Raw genomic sequence first — 24405 nt, forward strand, 5'->3', positions numbered from 1 at the left:
GCAGATTTGTAAAACACTCCCAAGAGCAAAATCTGTAGCATTTTCTAAAGGAATATGTCTCTGTAATAATTCTCATCACATGAAACAGCATTACAATGTGACTAGCTGTCTGAAAGTCAATCAAAAAATTTGCCTGTATGTTAGGAACCTGTACTCCTCAACAAATAAAAAAAAATAAAAATCAAAGTGCAATAAATGTACCAAATAATGTTTTAATGAAAAAACCCCATAAACTTATGAAATGTAACAACATAGTCAAAACAAGCAATTTCTACAAAATGCGAAAGTCTCAAAAATACATTTTAAAATTTAATCTAGTATATGTATTTTAAATAATCAATCAGCTTCACTTATTGTTTAGACATGCACTGGGTAGAATATGACCAACAGGATTACTTGAAAAAATTTCTTTTCAACAGATCATCTCTTTCTCCTTTATAAATAGTCCACACCTTTACAGACAATTCACATACATGAGCAATGAAACAAATCTCGACTTTTACTAGGCACTCTGGATTTCAGTAGCTAGTCATGCAGAAGACCTGATCCTGTAAATCCTGTCCATGTGAATGTCCACTCTGAACTACATTACTTCAGTAAGACTCAGCAGAAATATTTCCAACACTTCAGTTCTCTCTGTCAAGAGTCACAGTATGCATAGGTTTCCATTTAATTTATTCAGTCAAGACTAAACTAACAGCATAAGGGTAATCCTTTAAAATTCAGATTCAACTCCATGGAAATTCATAAGATAGAATTTCCATTAATATATGAGCAAAGTTAAGTATTGTTTCTGGCATTTTCCTGGTATACAATTCTATTTGCTACAACCTGAAAAACAAAGATGAGTTAGACTCTAGCAAACTATAAACATCACAAGAGTCATTAAGAGGTTACTGACACGCTCCTGACACAAGGATGCTGTTTATTCACTTACAACCCATAGACAGATTTGTCTGGGGAAAACAGGTATTATCATGATGAGAAAGCCTATATCCAGAACAAGCTGAAATTTTGATATGACAATGAAAATATAACATGCCTCAAATAACCATCATTTTTTCAAAAAGAAAGCCCTCCTGATTGACTTCTAAATTTAGTAAGTTAGACTCCAGTGACCTTAAGATTTATGATATGCTAATAAAAATCTAAGTAAAAATCTTCCTATGCTGTCATTTGCATTTACAAAAACTTTCAGGTTTGTTTTGTGTTTTTTTTTTAAATCCAGATTCTATAACCCAAAGAATTATTAGTATCCAGAACATCTTTTAATATCTGGGGGCTTTTCTTATTCTTAAGCTTTTGTATTTTCTTTTTATTAACTTGTACAATTGTCATTAGGATAAAAAAATAAAATAATTTCTTAAATGCAAAACCAAAGGCAATCATCCCGGACATTAAGAAATAAATTACTTTGACACAGCCAGCATGTGCAACAAAGCTGAGCTTCAAAATAAATTTTATTCTTTCCCTCTTGATGGCAAAAAAATTATATTGGGACTGACCCTTTTATTAGTGATGTAGATGATATTCAGAACCAAATCTGCTTGTATATTCCAGGCCAAATCATTCATCTAGCTTTATGCCCTGATATAAAATGGAAGAGAGTAAGGATCATAACCCCAGGAAGAAAACATTAAAATTTATTAACATATAAAATAATACCAACATTTTATGTCGTAAGCATCTTGCCTTTTTCCTTGTAAAAAGAAATCTGACTTCAAAACTGCAAAGCTATCTCACCATTGTACACAATGATTTTTTTTCTGTGAGCCGCTGACTAGCAAACATGCCGTGTTACAGCAACACAGAATGCAACTACTTATTGCTCGTGTATTTGTTAAGAGTGAGAAAAGAATTAGTATGTCCTAAGCTGCCCAGAAGAAGAATATTCCTCCTTGAAGCAAGGTATGTTGCAACTGCAGTACCAAAAAGCAAACAGGGGAAAACAAAGGTACAAAGCAGCTGCCTGACTCTCCCAACAGAGAATCTTCAAAACACAGGAAAATGTATATATGTTTGCAGGGCTAAAAGCATCACTGTGAAATGTTTCAGTGATGACCTACCAAAACTGATCCACAACCCACGCAACGTGCATATTCACCACTAATACAATATACTCTACCCACAAAACAAGCAAAATAGGTAGAATGGAGCCTAAGAAGGTCCCAAAGTATAATTAAGCAAATTACCACTTCTAATATGTTTCCCCCTCCAGGGTAATTTTCATTTGGGTTTTGTCTCTTTGGTTATTCCAACAGTCTGATGACAAAACTTCTATGAATATCTGTTACTTTGTTAAAAACAGTGCCAAAACTTGTAATACTTTCTCTGCACAGCCTCTTTATTCCATTTGATAACACCATACAATGCACTCAAATTCTGAAAATATAAGGCAGATAATTGTCTGCCTTAAGGACAAGATGGCTCTCACCAATTACTTTGGAACTCAAGTATAATTTTGGCATAAATCAGCCAAAAAAAATTGAAAGCTATTACATCATTTAAAAAAAAAGTAACTTTCCTTCTGCTTTGTTTGAATTTGGAAGACTATTCTGCATTAAATGTGAAAATTTGACAGACCAACATTAAAAACTCAGAGATTATTACACACCACTACATAGGCACATATGAATAAAATGTTTAAATGAAGACTTCCTACGGGGGGCCAGGGGGACAGGGAGAAAGATAAATCATTCCTTGATTTTTGTTTAGACAGACTCAAAAGAAAAAAAAAAAACACTTTTTTTTTTTCCCCCATGTCTGTTATCATAAAGGCCACAGTTTGGAGCAATAATTTGTCCCTGAATCCCAAAGGATTCCTTTTTGCAGATCTGACTATTTTCATATTATAGAAAAAAAAAATCCTGTCTCACCTTTGCCCCTTCTTAACCTCATAATTCCAAAGCAGAAAATCTAGCAGATCTTACTCCTACTCTTTTCCTTTTCTTTATACAAGAACTGTATTTTCCCCTCTGTACTTTCCACTGAAAAGGAGAAGGGGCAAGACTTCAACTGCCTGAACTAATTGCTTTTATAATTGCTTAAACTCCTGAACTGTGTAAAAACATAACCTACCACCCTACAGATGACCCAGTACCACAATTTCATTTTTACAGTGGTGATATCTGATCTTGTAACTGAAAAAAATATCCATTCTACAGTGATATAAATTAGAGTAGCTCAGTTTCCTTAGCACATCTATTATAATACGGGATGAGGAGGGAAGTTCGAGTGGGTGCCTCCTGGAGAGACAGGAAAATGATGTCACCCCTGGGCTGGACTGCCCCTGCTGCTACAAAGGCTAGCAGGGGACAGACACTAAGACCTTCCCTTATTAAATAAACTTATGACAACCAAGTAAAACTTTGTTACTTTTTGGACAAGAGAATTTGGAGGAAGGTAATACTCTCTGGATAACTTTGGTAATTATTTTATCTTTTGGTTATAAAGACCACTATTCTGCTTTACACTTCAGAGAATAGTATCACAAGAAGTTAATATTGTCATCTCTTACTGAAGAAGAATGTTTGGTCTTTTTGCCATTCACCTGAATGAGACTACAGCAAACTCCACATCACAATATCTAGAAGAATGAGAAGCACCTTCTGTGTTCTCTCTATGTTGATATAAAGGACTGGAATCAAAATGACCAATTCAAACAATGGACAAAAAAAAAAAAATCATCCAAACCAAACAGTAGTTAAATCTCCAAAGAATTTGATTCCCACACCCCTAATTCTCCAGTTGAATGCAAAAACGCTGTAATGCCTAGAGTTACCAATTAAGATAAATGAATTTTAGTATATTCAATCTTTTCATTACGTTCCCGGCTCCTATTACCAATGGATTACATAGCTATTTCTATCTGCAGAACAGAAAGCTTACGGCCAACACAGATCTACAGATCTCTAAAAACACAAGGCGATTCTATTGCTGGGTTAGGAAAAAATAATTTAAAAAAAACCCGCAGATTCAAATAATCCCTGTTTTTCTTCTACTTCTTTTCCCCCCTTTAAATCTCATTATTTCAAATGTTTGAAGCCTGTTTTAAGATTTCTTAATACTCAGATTATGATAGTGCTTCAGTGTGAAAATCATTTTGCCTCCAAATGCACTGCAAAAAGACACTGTTGCCTTGAGAGAACCAAGAACTCTGCCTGGTAGAAATAAAGCGAGTGTCACAGAAGTCACTGAAACATTTCTCACCTCAAAGACAAAAACGTGGGAGGAAGGGTTTACCTAACACACAATCTGGGAAGTTTTCCAAAATCTTTGTTTAAGAAGTGTTTAGTCTGACAGAGTTCCCGCCAAAGCCCTAGAGAGATGCTAGAAATATCCACATGAGGATAATGCATGAATGAAAAGGCCTACTAAAATCCTGTTCCAAACTATGGTTCGTATCATTTTGTTTCAACACATATCTGCCTGCAACCACTGAAACTCCAGCACAGTGCATTGCACTACTGTCTTTCTCAGCACATTCTTACTGGATGACACTTTATACGAACATGTGTGAAATCCGTACCAGAAGAATCATCTGTCATACATCTATCTTGTACACCAAGAATTGTTCTGCATTTTCTTCTGATGTTCTTCTTTAAATAAAAAAAAAGAAAACTGCTGATGACAGGACACTAGATGAGAAGGATATTTGATCTGATTCAATATGGCAATTACTTGCTCAGCTATTTTAGTAATTCATACCATTAGCGATAGCAGTAACCAGTAACTGGAAATAGTTTGTTGCCTGATATTTGCAACCAAGGAGTTGCAGTCCTACTGCTGCTTCATAAGGTTCCTTCCAGCTGTTGTCCAGGTACACTTTTCTTTAAAAAACAAACAAAAAACCAAACCCACCCCCCCTAACAAACAAACAAACCAACCAAACCCAAAAAAATACCCCCCCAAAATCCCTATCAACTCCTGACTTTGTCCAGTTAGTCTCTGCATCCAGCTGTTGCACAGCGTGTCCAGCTCAGCTTGCCAGCAATCAGGATCAAACCTCCTCTGCTGCACTTCATGTTTCATTGCAATTTCCTTCTGAATCAAATCTTTCGACTGCAACTCCTGGCTCAACCTAGCAGTTCTCTCGATCAATCCTGCCATTATCATTCAAAACATAAATTAAACTTTCCATGTTTTTGCAGTAACCTCTGCAGATCTCCAAATAAATCAGATACACTTTGTATGATTTCTTGTTTCAACATACTAACTTCCCCTTATTATAAATTCAGATCAGAGCATTTCAAGCCACTCACAATCACATTGTCCAGGCATGTTGCTCTTGCATTATGGAAGCAAACAATACGAGTGGAAGAAGTGGTTCCACCAACCCATTCCTAAATTTAGTTCCCCTGTCTCTTCTCAGTCACAGCTTTTTGAGGGTAAGCTGTACTATCTCACAATGATTCTTCACACACACAGCCCTCCACTGTACACAAAGAATCCTGACAGCATTGCACCCAGGCAGTTACCAAGCTCCCCAGAAGAGTGCTGCATGGCTATTTATTCACACATTCACGGGGTCAAGAAATATGCTCTGTGGATCCTCTCCCTGAGGAAAACTAGTGGAAGCAGCAGGTCTAGAGAAGCATAAAAAATATTGCTCTGTCTTCGGATTAATAACCATGAAACAGAAAGAGTAGCAGTTCCTTATGTTCTCTCTTCCCCAAACAGAATTACGTTGTCAGGTCCAACCCAATCCTCCTTTCTCCTCATATCCAGCTTATGCTGCACATCCAGGATATTTGCAGAGTATGTACATCCCAAATCAAAAAAAAAAAAAAAAAAAAACACTCCGAAATCACTAAATATCCTCCCTAATTTAAATTTAAAGTTGTTCCAGAAATTATATTGACAGCATTGCACCCAGGCAGTTACCAAGCTCCCCAGAAGAGTGCTGCATGGCTATTTATTCACACATTCACGGGGTCAAGAAATATGCTCTGTGGATCCTCTCCCTGAGGAAAACTAGTGGAAGCAGCAGGTCTAGAGAAGCATAAAAAATATTGCTCTGTCTTCGGATTAATAACCATGAAACAGAAAGAGTAGCAGTTCCTTATGTTCTCTCTTCCCCAAACAGAATTACGTTGTCAGGTCCAACCCAATCCTCCTTTCTCCTCATATCCAGCTTATGCTGCACATCCAGGATATTTGCAGAGTATGTACATCCCAAATCAAAAAAAAAAAAAAAAAAGCATGACTGCGAAATCACTAAATATCCTTCCTAATTTAAATTTAAAGTTGTCTCAGAAATTATATTATCTGAGCCTCTGTGTGTCTTTAAACAAACTGAAAGGGCAAAGTATAGAACTGAGCAGACAGGTTCAGGAGTGAGTGGGACATAAATGGATAGTAATGCATTCTCTTGTTCCAGGGATCCATTTGTATCTTTTTATTGTTCATCACAATGATTTCTGCTTATTTTGTAATATATTATTTTACCTTTTTTTAATAATGCAGAATTCCAAGGAAATAAACTTTCTGCTTCCGTATTTCTTAAATATAATCAAATGTAAATGCAGATAAATTCAAAACCACACATCTAATCAGAAAAATCTCTAAAATCTCAGTTCTTCATCTCTTTCAAAATGTTTAAATGTTACAATGTTTACAAGTTAAAATGTTCATTCTGTATATGTAGCAAACAGACTATAACAGAAAGAAATGACAACAATCTGCCTGCTATCCAATGTGACAACTATGTTTCTCACTCAGAATAACCAGTATCTCAGAAGAGTAATGTATATCACAGATTCTCTCAGTTTTCATTAGTACACTATCTCAATTTCTCCAGGGAAATTATCTTTGAACAACATATCACCCTGCCCTTGGAACCATCAAACTGACATTTGACAAAACTGTGGAAGGCTCATAAGTTAAATTTAAAACTCTGTTAAACCTTGCCTTACACATCACATTGAGCTTTCGTCTCCCACGGAAACAATTAGGAAGGCAAACACCAGAGGCTGGTGGGAAAATTTCTAGCACTGATCAGTATATTATACATGGAAAAAATATCCATCTTCTCTTTATCTGCAGCCAGAAAAGTTTTGGGGAGTATATAAATTGCTGTAATCTAAATGAAAAAAAACCCCAAACCTTTACTGTCCAGGTTCCTTTGCTCAGAACATTTATTATTGTATAGGTAGATGCACATGGGGGTAAGGGGTTATGCCAATGTATTCAATTTTCTTGATTGCCACCAATATCAATAGCCCATCATGTTATGAAACAGATGCAGCATTTTTCTGATCACTCAATCCTATATAAATAGAGTTGAATAAAATGACAGGTAAGAACATATTGATTAGTAGAAATTAAACAAATTAATAATCTGCTTCTTAAATTAAGTTTTGACCTTAATGACGATTCAAGCTGCAAAAACTTAACACTTCACTGAAATCCCACAATAAACTCTAATCATATGCTACAACTTATTTAGGACTCTAGGGATAAAAGTTGGCAGGGTTATGAAGACAGTTTGCTTCAGCAAGGTCAGCTGGTTTTTTAGGTCAATAAAACATAACAGAAATTGCACCTCCAACTGCTGAACAAATGTTTCTGCATACCAATCATTGAATTCCAGTGAAACCAACCATAATGACAACCACATAGCATAATACCTTTCTTTAAGCTCTATTTGGCTAGAGAGATTTTCAATCAATGTTGAGTATATTCTGATGGAAATGCCAGAGTGGTCATATTCAGGCAATAATTTCATCACAGGCAACTCCAGAGTAAACACATTTAATTAATCTTTGGAAAAAAGAAAGAGTCTGAAAATAAATTGTTTAAATATTTTCATAATTCAGGTGTAATAACTATCCAATCCAGGACATCAACATGGGCTTGTAGTAATAAACAGAAAGGGTTTATCTGATTCATTACTGCAATCAGTAAGCCTCTATTTTCAGAAACAAAATTTTCCAGCTGGAAAGTAACTTGCAATTGCAATATACATTAAAGCACATCAGGGAAAAAACCTTGTCTTGTCAATCTTTTAATAATGAGCCATCCTTTGCCAAACTGTTCGAAGACATCCATGTCAGAAACTTCTCTGACACTCTGAACCGTGAAATGTGAACTGTGCTTGGTTTTGAGACTAAGATACCAAAACTCTCTTAAGCTGACAAGCTCTGCTTCTATATGAATAGAGAACAATGTTGTGTAAAAAGTATACATTGACATCAAAAACTGAAACTTCAGATCTGAACATATTATATAGGCAGATTGGACATTTGCCATGATTCTAGTCAAAATGTGCTGCATGGCAACCTGATACCTGGACCATACCTGCAAATGCAAAATTTTGGTACACAAAATCCACCTGGAAAGTCTTTGCAGTAAACACTCTCCTTTATATCCCAGTCCAATTGATGTATGAAGAAATAAACACTTTCTACCTTAATAATGATTGAAAACCAGGTCTGTTCCTGCCTAAAGCAAAGCTCCTTCAGTACAGGAAATAAAACTTTGTGCGAGTTTCAATCACCAACTTAGGAAACCGAAAAATAAGGGATGAGCTTAAGAGTATAGAACTGTCTTAAATACTTGTCACAGGAAAAAGTAAAAAAACAGCCAGACTTTGAAACAAATGGGGAAAGGAAGAAGCAGGTGAGCCTGTAGTCGAAACCATATAAAGTTATTAGTTTCTAAAATACCAAGTAGATGTTTTAAGACTTCACTAATTTACACTTTACAGCATGAGGAAGAAAAATTAACATCAAGGCCTACTAGGAGACTATAAAAATTTTGACAATCGATTTTTACTTTCAACAAGGACCACAAGACACAATACTTGATAAAATTATAAGATTACTCAAAAGCACTGCACAATTACAAACCCTAAACTGATCTAAAACCTGAAAGAAAGAAACACATTAATCTAACTAAATGATGCTATATAAAAACACAGCATATAAAACATACACACACGTCCCTTGTGGTTATGTTCTGATCCAGAATCTAGCCAGCACAAACAGCTAAAAATTGCTGAACCAGAAGCTAAGCTACTCCAACTCATCCTATTATGTTTGCAATGGCACTAAAAGTGGGGATGGTAAAGTATTAAGAATAAGTCTCTGATCTCTCTGATCTTAAATATAAGTCTCTCTGTATAGTATTGTTAGTGTTCAATCCATTACCTACTGGGTCGGGTTGTCTATCCCAAAGTTATTCCCAGTGTTGAACTCACTGTACAAAGATAATAAAAGTAAAACTGAAAGAAGAAAAAAATCTTCACACAAAACAACATATTAATTGAATATGTTGTTAATAAACATTTTTTTCTTACAAACTCTTCACAAATGCATTCATTTACTGTAAAGTTTCTGATCCAGAAATGGAATGACCAAAAACTTCACAACAGGGACAAACTAAATAAAAACAAAACCCAAAAAGAGACAAACAGAAGTTATTAATACGGAATCAAAATGGCCAAATAAATGAAGCATCAATGAAATCCTTCATTGCGGAAGGAGCAATTAAATAGGAGAGTAGCAAATACTAACCTGGAAGTCAAGCTGGTTGGAGTAGGGATGAAAGCAGCAGTTTGGAGAAAAACAGATAGGAAGGAAGACAGCAAAAGAGAATAAAGGGAGGCACACATTAGTTCTTTAAAAATATGACAAGCAGATGTTATATCAGCAGATTTTATTAAAAAAAAAATAAAGAAAAGGAAAGGCAAGGGAAAGCGAGAAGTAAAATAAAATTTCTGTAGCAGTATATCCTTGCTTTGCACTGAATAAAACACTAATTTTAAAGTAAAATGGCACCTTGTCAATTGTGGACTGTGAAAGACCATCCATATTTTTAACCATCCAAATGCATACACATACTGAACGGAAATAATAAATTAGATGGATACTGGTAGTGTTCGCTGCTGTACAAACGTCCCATCATATAGCATGAAGTCTTGATGACCCACATTCAAGTCTCCCCATGAAAGCCGAAACAGAAAAACAATTTGGCAGCTTGTCAAAGATACCATTTCAAAGTTCACAAAGTACTGTACCTAGTAATCAGAGATTTGCCCCTTCCAGGAAATACAACCCCTTCTAAAGCTCACAAAAATTTTTTTTCAGTCTGAAGAATAAGGTCAATATTTCATCACTGAAAATATTCTGATGCTCATTAACTTATTTGTTAAAAAATGCCTAACATGCCCTTTCAGTTTAGTAGGAACAAAAAAAAAATAATAATCCTGACACCTTGTTTAAAAGCAAACAGCTCTTGTCTGATAGCTAGTACAATATTTTTAAATGAGCATTTATATTGTTACAAGGTTTGTTGAGAAACTAGACTCAATTGACCAAATGACCGATCATCTAACATACCACTGGAGAAAAACAGACCCAAGATTTTTCATTCTACACTGTGTTCTCATCACTTCAACATCAAGCTACAGCATTTCGCTCTTAAGCAGCAACAGCCTGATTTGGATTACAATATTTATCCTTTACCAGACAGGTTAGTTCATAGCCTGTTCTCTTAAGGGAGGGAGGTAACATGCTACTCCTGTTCTCTCTCTTATTATCAGCTTTGCCCAAACTCCTTCTGTGTCCCTGGGGATGACTCAAGTTATGAGATCACTGTGTCCTGAATTGTGTTTTGCAGGTTGATAGGCAGTCTGGTCTCTCCAGTAAGGGCACTCAAAGAAATTGACAACAATGGATTTTTAAATATGGCCCTCCCTGAGAAAGTAATTATTAATCTAGTTCTTTTCCTCCAAATACATCACTTCCCTGCAAGGAATTTGTCTTTGCATTAAAAGAGGTTCCAGAGAACACTGGAATGTTGTTTACAGTGTCAGGACCCATGAGCAAGGGCAGCCTCTCTGCTCCTTTTTCATCCTCCGTTTCACACACGCTCAAACAGTGCCTTTTTTTTTGTTTTTTTCCCAGTCGTTCTGATTTAATCCAAAGGGCGTAATGTAGGCAATAGGAAACCTGCCTTTCTTATGTTCTGAGAGCACTTAGTTACAGTTCTTATCCCTAAGAAACCACTCAATATAAGCAATTCGTTTGCATAGATATTTATGGAATGTTAAGTAAGGTAAAATTAATACAGGAATGACAGGCACACAGGTTGCTAACAGCAAACTATTCTTGTAAAAGTGGGACAAATAATCTGGTTCTGAGGACTGGAATTGTGCATGCAATTGCAGGCAGCCACATCATAATCAGGTTCATAAATTTATCAAGCTCCGTATTAAAACTAGTTAGGTTTCTCATTCCTTTTTTTTTTTCTTTTAGAAAGTTGTTCCAACACCTTCATTCCTCTGAGAATTAGAAAACTTTTTCTTCCTTTCTTTCTTGTTTCAGCCTAAATTTATTAATGGATAATTATATCCATTGTATTATGTGTCAACACTCTTTTACTAAAATCACTTTTCTTTCAGCGCAGTGCTTACCCCTTCACATATTTATAGAGAACAAGCATCCCTACCGAGCCTTTGTTTTGCCACAGAAACAAACCACTGTTGTTTAGACTCCTCCTGTGACATGAGCGCTCCACTCCCTTAATTATCCTACCAGCCCTCTCTGCACCTGTTTCCAGTTTTAATTCAACCTTCTCGAATATGACTGATGAGAAGTATACAGCAGTGTTCCACATGGAGTCTTGCTAGCACTTGATGACATTAATACCTTCCTATCCTTACTGCTAACACTTATCTGACATATCAGAACTCACACCTCATTATTTAGATGTCTGCTTCATTATTTAGTTAGCTCATAATGACACTGCCATAAGCAAATTCACCCAATCTTTCTCTTCCTAAACTGTATCAAGGATTATCCTTATTTTACAGCAGGCAGTCTTACTGGTCCTAACTTCACAATCAGGCATTTTGTACTATTGTATTTCACTTGATTTCATTATTCAAGCTTCCTAGTATATTTCATAAATATACTTTTCATTCTAACACCATTAATAAAAGCATTAAACAATATACTTCTTCCAGCCTGACAGTTCCTTTTGAGCTGCAGTTACCTCCCTTTGGCTAGGTCCTTCACATTAAAATTTAAGCTGATCACCATCTTATCCAGTTTCATCTACGTTATCAAAAAATCCCCACCGAACCAAACCAAAAATCCACACTGCATTTCCTTCTTTAAGAAGTCCAGAGAAAAACACCAAGCTAAGTTTACCAAAGGTACATTATGCTGGGATATTTTACATTTAATTTTAACCTGTTCTCATTATAAACAGATAAATCATGAAAGATGCAATAAAAGTTATCGAGCAGTTTTAGTATAGGAGGAGGAATTGATTCTCCTATGTAGCAATAAGAATCTATAAAATACAAAATGAATATATATGGAGTAATTTAAGAAACAGACCAACATATTTGTACATAGGAGGAATAGGACAAATCACGAATCTTAAGTGATGCAACTCAGAAGTGTGATAGCTTCGGAAGCAAGAAAATCACACTAAAACCAGAAAAATTAACATTCATATGAAATCTTCAGGATTATTAATAATGTGCATCTGCCAAATAGCATACCTTTATAAATTTAATTGCACATATCTTTAAGAAGACAGTTCTACCCTTGAATATTTTACACTTTCTGCATCAATACTTTCTGTCAAATAGTAAAACATTAGTATTCATTATCTTGTCTGTAAATGATAACTTTATTACAAATGTTTTTACTTTTCAAGCTGATTTATACAAGTACGTCTCGTTATGCTGATGAATTTGTATGTGAATATAACAAATATGGTGAAGATACCATAACTTGCAATACTCTAGATTGTCACTCACAGAAATTTATGTTTGTAAACTTTGAGAACTTATGTTCTTGCAATTATCTTGCAATGTAAAGATGTTGGCATAGCAGTGAATATGGATCCCAGCAAGCTATTAACCACCAAATATATTTCAAAAGAGCATTTGTTTTCCTAAAAAAATGCAGAGAAGCCCTTGCATCCAAAGTTAGGGGAAATGTTGAAGATACACGGTTTCTGATGAAGAAAAAAAAAAGGAGATAAAGTAAGGAGAGAAAAGAGCAACCTAGAGCACACTGTATGAATTACAAAACAGCAGGACAAGAAGGAGAGAATATTTTCAAATATGCTTCTGTTAAAGTTGCAGTCATTTTTGCAACGCTTTATTCCCATAAAGTGGGTAAACTGAGCTTTGGCTCCACCTCTTCCCTTCAATAATGAGCCAATCAAGTAGTCATTACAAGCAGAAAAACTAGTAGCACTTCATAAAATGTTACAGCAATTTACACTCCATCTAACCCCCTAGAAAGGGGAATTTCAACATCAAAGTTCCCTCTCTAGGGACGCCAACAGGTGGCACAGTTATATACAGATTTAGATCTTCAGGCCAATATTTTTAGAAAATAAGGAAGAGGGAGAGAAAATAAATTAAATTTTAGAGAAACCTAGGGTGAGCCTGACTAGATACCCACTCTTTAAAAACCCCTACTCCACCTTTATATTTCTAGCAGATTGCTAGCTTTATTGTACCAACCAATGAATTTGTGTCTGTACTTGTGCATGGTGGAAAGTAGCTTTAAGACTCCATTACCAAGTTAAGGCAGTAACTTCCATTGATGAAACCAATAATAGGTAATTTTTATGTAAATTCTACTTTACAATAATTAACTTAGATATACTGTGTGCATAAGAATTTGTAATTAGTCTTGAAAGCTGTACATAAGTTAAATCAAGAGAGAAACTGCACTAAAGCTGATAAGAGTTTACACACATTAGAGCATGATCATTTCCCAAAATTGCAACATACTACTGTCCTTAGCTGGTCATGCCACAACACTCCTTATTGTAAGGAGTACAGAAGCACTTACAGGTTCATAGCAAATCTTAACTACTTCATCATAGTCCAGGATCAACACCTTCATGAACAGTAACAGACTGGAAATTAGTGTCCCAAAATTTCACTGATAAAAGTGCATTGAATTTTTTTTTTTAAATTAATACAAAAATAGAAAATTCTGTGCTGTAGATAACCCATTTTAAGGGTTCTCAGACAGTAAGATGGGGTATGCTGACAAGGCCGTTGTAAGATCTCTGCATCCCTTGGTTCCTTGTATCTTTGTAATTATTGATTTGTAATCAACAATTCTTAATTGAACTCAAATAAATCTACTGATCTAAATTGATTTTTTATCTCTTTTTTATATAAAATGTTTAAATCACATTATCATTTGCTAATAATTTTAGATCACAAGCTTCACTACCTTATCATGTTCATCTTTTAATCCTAATTGCCATTTACATTGAACACATATATGATGCTACTTAGCAATTCTCTTGAACAAAAGTTCAATATGCCTGCTATTGCACCTAGTGTGCACAATAATTCAGTAGGTCTTATAGCCCAATGAGGATATCAGTTACTCTTTCTGTAAAAACTATACAGTCAGTTTCCACCAGCTTGGTCACACCTGGAGTCACTCTATTACAAGCATAGGTCTGTAATTGCCCCTACAGTAGATGAACCAATGGCTGCACTAGGCAGCACTTTCTTGACCACAGAAACTCACTAACCATGTCATCTTTTCCCAACATGCTGTTTTAGGATTTTGGAGAGCTTAGGTAGAATCCACCATCATGACGCACAAAGTGACTGCTCTTCATTGCTAGCTGCCTCTGGTATCTACTTTACACATTAAAATCGATGCAAACACTATCATATTCTAAACTCTTTTAGATGTCGTGAGAGAGGTTAATGCTAATTAAAGTTACCCTCATGTAAACACTCAGTTCTGTTTTGAGTACAAATCTTTTTTTTTTCCACTTTAAATTTGAGGTCTTGATTCTCATAACACTTAGATTGATAACTATATACCATTGCCTATTATCATTATTAAACTTTGCCAAATGTTTGCAGAGAAAGACAAGTTTTGGCAACAGATAATTGTGAATGTTCATAAGTCATCATCAGTAAAAGATACTCTATACATCTTCCTTTCCAAGGTGGCTGTTTTTCTCCCTCTAAGGTAACCAACATCTCCAGCATATCTTCCCCTCTTTCATGGTAATTCTTCCTAATGGGACTGAGACTACTATGCCTTCACTTGAATTATAGCAATAATCACAACAGATCCCCTAAACTTCTCTTTTGGAACCATGAAGTGCTTTTCTTCTGACTTTATCACTGAAAACAATTATATAAAATATCTGAAAACATAAAATTCCTTCTTTCATTTACCTAAGAGATGCTAAGTAAAAGAAGGAAACAAAGAAATAAAACCATATAAATTGCTTATCAATTAAATAAATTGTAGTACACTGTATGGGAGAAGGATCCAAGAATAATTTAATTTCAAAAGTCATGAGACAAATGGATCCCAAACCCATCCTGTCCCCATTAAGGAAGAGACTGAACAACAGTCCCAGAAATAAAACAAACACTGCCTAATCAACATCAGAAAATATTAATTTGAAGCGGACAAAGACTACAGAATCAGTCATACATAGTTACAACTCTTATTAAATAGGCATGAGACTGGTTAGAAATACTTACCAATACTTTTCAGGACCTCTGAGAACTAGTGATGCTGTTCACACTGAAGAAACACATGTGGAGACAGTTTTGATTTACCAGTTACTAAAAGGCAGGACTGTTCCCCAACAAGGTTTTCTTGGAGAGCTGCTGTCACTGTAAATTGCCTATGGCTTTTCCTATATGTGTTCCTTTCATGGAGACTACTAAAAAAGTGGAAACCTTAAATTGTCCAGTCAACAGATGGAAGATGCAGTTTTCAGGTAGTCTTTTTTTTTCTGATTTAGTTTTACAAGACATATCAAATATTCTGTTAAAAAGCATATTCTGCTCTGCAATGAAGATCAAGTAAATAAAATTGCCACTCAATGTAAAATAAATAATACAAGAATTACCTTTCTAACTCAGCAATTTTCTTATCTTTATCGTTCTTCTCATTCTCTACTTCCTTGAGTATTTCTAGAAGTCTGTCAACCTCAGCCTGAGCTTTGCCACATTCTTCTCTGTAGTACGATGCCTCTTTGTCAAGCTGTTTCATTCTGTCTGCAAATTCTGGATTCATCCGTGCCTCCTCTTCAGCCTCATGAGCCTTCAGAACCAATATTTTTTAAAAAATGAGGATGACAATAATTGATACAGCTTTAAGAGCTTTAATTCTTTGGTCTTGGAGTTCAAATTTTCATTACAAAGGATTATGGGTATTTCTGTCTGATGACAATATTTTCTACAGATTATAAAAAGGAATGAAAATATCTTCATAGTCTAAAATTATAATCAAATGCTATCATCCTGAAGGTGGAGTCTTTTACATATTAAAGTGACGATATTTTATGGGTGTTTTTTAAATTTAAAAACCATATTTAACTCATTTCAATCACATTAAGCTTTTAAAGTGTTTCCAAAATACAGCCAATTTCTTAATAAAGCATATTGTCTCTTTCCCCATATATATACACACATACTTTGTCCATGTATATATAGATACATATATACATACTGTAATCTGTATCACCAGATGTTTCAAAAGCATTTTGATAGAAAGAATTAAAAAAGGAAGAAATTTGTAGTGTTTTTAAAAGACAAACAATAAACTAAAAAGCTGCCCTCAGCAGACATTTTACCCAATAATCCTTTTCCTCTTATCATTAATACTTAACCTGAAACATCAGAAGAACAAGCCCATTGGTGAAAATGGCACAAACCTGGCAAACACATGCATGGATGGGTGGCAGTTTCACAGACAAGAAAGAACGCAATGAATACAACAACAACAGTACAGAAGCCCAATCTTGCTCCCATCAAACCTAATGGCAAAAAACCAATTAACTTCAATGGGAGCATGATCTGGCATCAAGTGCTTTAAACTGTTGGCTGGAATAATCACAGACAGATGGAAACAACAATGCACTGCAATGCTTAGCCTACCCCTTGCTTCCCATTATTCCTAATTGGCATCTTGAAAGAGCAGGCAGGGAAAAAACAAGTAGTTTAAGGCAGTGCACATTAAACATAGAAAATTCAGATAACTTCTCTTGACATACAGGAATTTATAGAAATTCAGGATATTTAGAACTGAAGGTCCTCCAACTATCTTATTATGCAGAGAAGACGTGGACTTATTTATCTTGTTAATTTCAGGGAATAGACAATGCAAGCAAGCAAAGAAAGAAATGCAGATCAAAATGAAACATGCGCGTTTTGGAAAGAATTACTATAAACTACAGATATTAGAAGGTTTGTATTCTTTGCAATGGTTAAAAATTTTCTGTATAAATAAAGAACAAGTCCGGGTTTAGTATAAATACAACAATTAAAAAAATTGAAGTTACTACAGAAGAAACTTAGGGGATTTGCATGTAACATATCATTTAAGCATGAGGATAATCAGAAAAAAAGATAGTAGATTTTAACTGTTATATATCCCATTGTGAGAATTTTATTCAGGAGATATAATTGGTTACCAAAATAAGCCAAGGGAATGACATGAGAGGCCTGCTAAACTTACTGACCTTGTTCTTCAAATTCTTTATTTTGGATAATACATGCTCCAACCCTGAATGTATCTATGCAGATACACAACTTTACTACACACATATTTACTACAACACAGAGCTTGTTTCAAGGTAACATCCAATGAGTATCTTGATTTTATGGCTTGGGTGAGATGCTAGCAACAGATTCCTTGTCATCCTCATAAATCTTCCTGCTTTAATAATAAACTGATTTATTTTACACCAAGTGTTAATTGTGTCAAGAAATTTACTTTTGGCTAGCTTTTTAACTTTTTGAAGTAAATGTAATACTCAGGCTCAGGACTAATTATGTGAGAGACTGTATACCAATTTCCAGCTGCAAAGCACTTCAATTTTCCATCAGCTCTATTTGGAAATTAGACAATGTTCTGTCTCTCCAAAATGAACACTAAGTGTTCTTTAGCAAAGAAAAAAAAATAATTTCATATGTAAAGGTAAATTCAGTCTAGGAAAAAAAGGACATACAACCCAACTCCCACTTTTAAGATACTAAGAAAGCTATGCAAAGAGTGTTTGTACCCTATTGCTCTTCAGATTTCTCCTCTTCTCCTGAGGGTAAATCCAGAACTTCATAGTTCCCCTCTAGAGGAACTGCTTTATATTCCTCCCTGTCACTTTTTTTATTTACCTTCTATCATTTCATAAACAGGCAAAACACCCATCTTCCTGCTTCTAAACATTCTTTTCTTTAGCATACAGGAACTGTCAGCTTCAGCCCAAACTGCCCCCTGCCCAGTTTTGACCCAGGACAAGAAGCAATGCAGAAGAAATAGAGAAGCATTTTTTGGTTTTGTTTTTTCTTTTGTTTGTTTGGTTTGTTTTTTTTTTTTTTTCTTTTCATTATCACACCAGACTTTCCATGATGAAAATACATAATCAGGCAAGAACATGATAGAGTCACCAATGCAAAGGGGCCAAATGTTCAACTGTCATAGACCGTTCCTGTCATGCAGCAGCTCAGAAATGTACTGAACAAATTGTCTACTGCACAGCTTATAACTAAAACATCAACTTAAATAATAGATATGAATTATATTCTTCCATTTAGCCCCATAATCCTTGCTCAATAGTATGCTAAGGAAATTAATGTTAAGTTCAAAAGTATTTTCACTTTTTGTGCTTTCTGTGGTACTCATGTTATTCCTGTGGAATGTGTTTTTGGAAAATTCCACAGCATAAACTTGGTCATTGTATTTCCCTATGGCTCTCAATACAAAGCAGAACCTATGAAATGACTAAATCCAATATAATCAAGTATGCAACCTATACAGGGCTTTGAGATGCAGCACAGTTATCCATAATGTCACATATAAATCAATATAAACACTCAGTTCAAAGACAAGCATAAGACTATTCTAATCTATTTTAGAAAACCAAAAAGATCCCAGTATTGCAAACCACCAACTGCCTGTACTTTTGCCTGTTGCCTGTACTTTAACAAGCATTTTCTATAGAATATTTTTGGACTATTGGCAGGAATCAGACTTCTACAAGGGCATTGCCTTAACGAAGGAGGAAAGGAACATTAAGTAAAAAGGGAGATGTTGAAAAACATTTTTTTTAAAAGAGCTTTCCACATGTGGTACTCTAACTTGCAATGAGTCTCTTGAAGGGAATACTCATGTTGAAAACAAAGCCACTGATACTACAAGACAGCAAAACACAATCCATCTGACATTCCCAGAACAAAGGCATAGAATCACTCGTAAGAGCCGTATTATATTTCATGGCTTATGTGTTTGGATTTGAACTAGGCACTTTTTTTAATTGTTATATACAGATCAGGGGTGATTTGCTGACAGATGGAACTTGACTTTCGAGGTCAAACAGTAGGCCCAAAGGAGATGAAAGGCAGCTCAGCTGATATTGACTCTGCTCACACTCGGACAGGGCAGATTTCTTTGCCTTTTTTGCAGGCTGTAGATCACTTCTAACAATTTAGAAGTTATCACATGAACCATGAAGTCTCTACCTATTACTGCTGTCCCCTCTTCTACCCTTTTTTTTCTCCATTTCTGTTCCCCTTTTTCTCCTTAAATTCTCTGTTTTATTGGGGAGAATACATTTGCTGGTTTTATGGGGCTTTTATGGGTGAGAGTGACTGGTTCATACATACCTTTCAGCAGCAAAGTAATTGATCTCTTAAACTGTATCTGTAAATGATAACACTTGTGTGTGCAGATTATGCTAGTTTCAAACTAGCACACTTGGTTTATGATGTTTTGTCTGTCAGTCTTGTGCCTTTGTTGTATGTTATTTTTACAATTCAATAAAAATAGTGTATCACTACTATTAGAATTTCACTAATTCTTACAGTAATTATGTATCTGGTTTGACATTTGCTTAATAAGTACTACAAATACTTTAGAAGTAAAGTAAAATTTACTTAAGCAAACCACAGATTTCCTACAGAAACACTGTAAAAGTATGGCACAGACATGCAACATGAATTATTTAGTCAATTAAAATTTTATGGTACAATCACGCATGCATTATTCTGCATGACAGAAATGGATGGATAGATACAGTACTTTATTTTTAAAGCTTTAGACACAAACATACACAGAAATCAACCGACTACTTAATTAAAAAAAAAAAAAAGAGCAGAATTTACATGCAAGAAATTACTTTCTAAGATCCTTCAAATTTTATTACTTTCAATAATAAACTAAAAAAAAAATGCTGTCACCTTAAATTTTTTGTAGTCTCCTTAAATATCAGGGGTTTTTTTATTTAACTTCAGGGACTGCTCAAAGCAATTTAGAGTGGATTTGGCAAATACTTTAAATTTTAATCTGACATTGCTCTGATGGAGCCCTTGGAAAATGAGGTCTTTACTATTCAGAAAAAGGTTCACCAGAACTCCAAAATAAGTATAACATTCTATTTCATTACAGGACAAAAATAATCATGTAAGTTCTTATAATCAATTTTTCACAAGAATTCATTGGGTATTTAAAAAAATTCACCTTCCAAAACAAACATGAAAAAATGTGCACCCAATTCTGTCCACGTTTTACTCACACAGGTGAATACATCATGAAATCATTTACTATAGTGTATGTAGGATTTGCACTCCTTCTGCATCATCTCCACTTTGGTACTCAAATGTGTATAAGAATAAAATACTTCTATCTGTTTCTGTATTTTAAAAACATTAGATTTAGCCATAAGTGAAAGTCTTAGAGTTGATACCTGTGTGACATAGTTGAAAAAACAAATTCCACCAAAAAAAATTGCTATATTACTGCACGGGCTAAAAGAGGTCTACTCAGAGATTAACTGTTTATTTCTCTGACACAGATAAACAAAAGAGTATTACAACTTGAATATTTTAAGTTTAGATTGCCATCTGTTTTTTTATAACACTATTATGCTAAAAAAAAAGTCAAGGAAACATTATATTAAATAAAGTATCATAAGGATTTGCAGTACAAATAAAAATCTTACAAGTAACTGCTATTATGTCACTTCAAAGAACAAAAGTGAAATCTTGGCCTTGTGGAATTCAAAGAATATGTTGCCATTGACTTCAATCAAATCACATTTTCATTTCAAGACCTTAGGTGGTTTTGGGGGAGAAGAGGATCGTTACTACTTACATTTTTAAAAGTAGACTGAAATATGTAAGTAGGAGAAGAAAAAAGATGAGCAAGAAAAGTTCATTTAAGAAAACCTCTCGTGGACATACTACAATTGCTGCCCTGTGCCAAAGGAAAAGGATCTTGCATCCGTTATTTTGGAACTGCCAACAGGCTGTCCTTTTGAAAATCAAGCACATGAAGGCAGAAAAAATAAAATAAAAAAGGACTGACTTTGGAATACCACACACAAATAGACTAGCAAGTAACAAACAAATTCCATACAGCAGAATAACTAATATTGATATAATGACTGGAAAGCCTTTATGATAATCTAGGGAAAAAAATAACATGAAAAAGACTCCAGTCTGAAAAGACATGCACAGTAGAAGTGCAAATGATATGAATAGAAACATAGCTGCCACAATGGTGATCCAAGATGATACAGAAAAAACAGTTTTATCATTCAAAGGGAAAAGCTCTTTGACCAGCAGTGTGCTGGATGGCAGAGGTGATAACAGGTCTCCAGCCACTTACAATCAATTTATGACTGGATTCTAAAAACAGCTAACCAATAACTTTAAAGGTAAATACAGGACATTCTGTGGGACTCTTTTCCTGTAATAAGTCATGACATACCTATTACACGGTTAGAAGCTACAAAAATTAGTAATAATAGACCCCAAAGCTGGAATCCTGGTCCACTGACACTAATGGCAAAATTCCCATTGACTTCAGTGAAAGCACTACCTTCCTTAAACCATAGTACCCACATTACTTCATCTGCAAAACCAGTTCTTTTATATATAGTATCCCAGTGACATGGTAATACCAATTATGATTACTATGTAAACTATAGCTTGTAAATTGCTATTACATTTACATCATTTTTTCTGTCCTGTGATGCTCACTGCACGTTAAATGTGGCAGTCCCAGCTAAAAATTGAAAGCTGTTCTCTCCAGAGAAAGTGTTTGTTACTGCTCTTCCTCAAATCAAAAAAGGAACACAGTCAAGTCAAACAGGTTGCACAATATTGCACAGTTAAGGCAGATATTGGCAAGAATAATAATGCTAAACAAGACAAAGTATTGTTTTCCAAACACTGCTCTTAGCATTTATCGTTTTACATTTCAGCATTTTCTTAGACTAAATACAATGTCTCCATATTCTTAACATATGGATGCAGTCTTTTATGAGTAAAACTGCTCTGAACTATTTTAATTGTATGGGCTTTTGACAATAGTACCAGTCACTGCCTAGATGCTATTATTCACATAATCAACTCAGTCCTTAAAGATAAACCGAATAAATTGGAAGTTATTTAAGTTTGAAGGATCAAATAAAGTACTGCAGAAGAAGGAATTACAAAGCAAAGCAAAGCAAAAAAAAAAAAAAAAAATTTAAATCATCTGCATGCTATTTCTAATGGAGAAGTTGAGGACCTAAAGGCTAGGATGCTTGTTTTTCCAGAAATAATGTATGTACCTATTTAATACATTTCAGTTTCTTAAAATGGCCTTCAAGTCCACAAAGTTCATTTGGATACAATGAATATAGCATAGTGAGCATCAGAAGTATTCTGCAAAGCTCCGCAGAGGAAGAGCACAACACAGTAAGGTAATGGATCCTCATGCTTTCATATGTTACAGCGGGCATTTTAAAAAAGAACTTACTGGATTGTACATCTGATTGAACAACTGTTCAGCTTGCTACATTGCAAAGTTGGAGGGGAGTGAAGCACAGACAGGAAAAGAAGGAAAGATCCAGGAAAACAGCATTAGCTCAACAAAACCAGTGCATTTGCACAGAAGAACTTGTCATAAAAAAGTAGAAATTTAAGATTCTAAACATTCCTTGGTGAAAGTGAGAGGCACTGAGGAAACATAAATGTTGACTTTGGCTCCTAAAAAAGAATAGCTGGAGTAAGAAATTTAAGGTTTGTGTTACTTTCCCTTTCTCAAGTTAAATAACCCATGAAATAAAGAAAGGTGTCCACTTTTGATGATACATTAAGTGCTGGTCTCAAGCAATGAATCACAAGAAGTGCTTTTGGCTGAGGCTGCAATTTATCATGAAAGCTTCAAAGATGGTAATAATAAAAGATTAATTAAATTGTATCATTAAATTTATTACTTTCTTTTTGTTTAACACAAGACTGAATTTTCTATGCAGAATGACTTTCAAACAGTACAGCTTGGCAAAAAGTACTTTAGCAACTGCAAATATGTCAGTAAGCAAGTAAATTTAAGATAATGAAAAACAACAAAAGGAGGAAATTCTAGAGTGGATAATAAGATTATATATATATACACACATATATATATAAAACACTTAGCTTGCTATTAGGCAATTCCTGCTGTTCTTTCACTAGTAGCAATACAAAGTAAGTCAATAAAAAGTCTGTGGAATTTCGGCAAAAGAAATCATCGAGCATTCTTCTGGGGTTTATGCTTATTTTTTAATTTTATGAAAATCAATCCATAATCTTTGTCAGAAAAAGTTTAATAAGCATGTCTATGATTTTAAATATTATTTTATGTACCAAAAAATAGAACAGTCACATGATTAATTACTCTTTACAAATATCCTATTTATTACTTTTGGAAATGTGTCTACTCTATAAAATGAAAACAGTGGTTGTAGAATCAGCATGTTTGCTCCCGCTGAAATGCAAACCATCCAGTTATGTAATACTGAAAAATATTTGGATCTAATCAGACCCAATCAAAAACATCTTTATTATCAATAAATTAATCTTATTATCTCCAAAAACAGGAAGGAGAGGAAATAAGGGAAGAGAAACTTTTAAAATAATTTAAAAAAAAATTTAGATATGTTGTTTGGACTTGCCCCTTGTACACATTTTCTTTCAGGCATAGTACTTGTTACCATTAGTGCTCATGGAAAACTAACTCCTAGCAAATATGCACAGAATAGTATCTTCATATCTATTAGTATAATCTGTTGAAACGCATAAATCAACATTAAACTATGATGACTTTAAAATTCCATAATGAAAAATGCCTTCTCTATGACATTTTTAGAGAGAGGAGTCACGTGTAATCTGCATTCAAGTTTCTCAAAATAACAGGCTGCCCTTTGGAGTCACTTTTGAAACAGAGACATAAACTGTGCCCATTCCTGCTAGCTTCTGTAGTGGTTAATGTTCATACATAAGCACACTTATGGGACAGGCAGGTTAATTTACTCGAAACTATGTTGATGTTCCCTCCTACTCTAACGCCGACATATGCAAGAATAACCCAGATTTCTGTTTCAGTTAGTTTCCTAAGGAGTGAAAAC

The 24405-nt window shown here is 34.7% G+C and overlaps 1 protein-coding gene across 14 annotated transcripts in view; it reads right to left on the minus strand.

Moving 5' to 3' along the window:
* Nucleotides 1–24405, minus strand: part of ERC2 (ELKS/RAB6-interacting/CAST family member 2) — a 486059-nt gene that overhangs the window by 271589 nt on the left and 190065 nt on the right. For 5 of the 14 annotated variants that reach the window (XR_001412199.1, XR_001412189.1, XR_001412192.1 and 2 more), the window contains 4 exons: nucleotides 22776–22811; nucleotides 16913–16942; nucleotides 15883–16076; nucleotides 9516–9527 (listed from right to left, as the gene is read on the minus strand). Coding sequence is in view for 1 of the 14 variants with exons in the window: in XM_014943272.1 (XP_014798758.1) it covers nucleotides 9516–9527; nucleotides 15883–16076; nucleotides 16913–16942; nucleotides 22776–22811 (272 nt within the window). In the remaining 13 variants the exon portion in view is untranslated. The remainder of the gene's footprint in view (nucleotides 1–9515; nucleotides 9528–15882; nucleotides 16077–16912; nucleotides 16943–22775; nucleotides 22812–24405) is intronic. The other 9 variants (XR_001412200.1, XR_001412193.1, XR_001412194.1 and 6 more) reach the window with 4 other exon arrangements.

The sequence above is a fragment of the Calidris pugnax genome, unplaced genomic scaffold (assembly GCF_001431845.1).
Source record: "Calidris pugnax isolate Ruff unplaced genomic scaffold, ASM143184v1 scaffold128, whole genome shotgun sequence".
In the NCBI taxonomy this organism is placed as follows: Eukaryota; Metazoa; Chordata; class Aves; order Charadriiformes; family Scolopacidae; genus Calidris; species Calidris pugnax.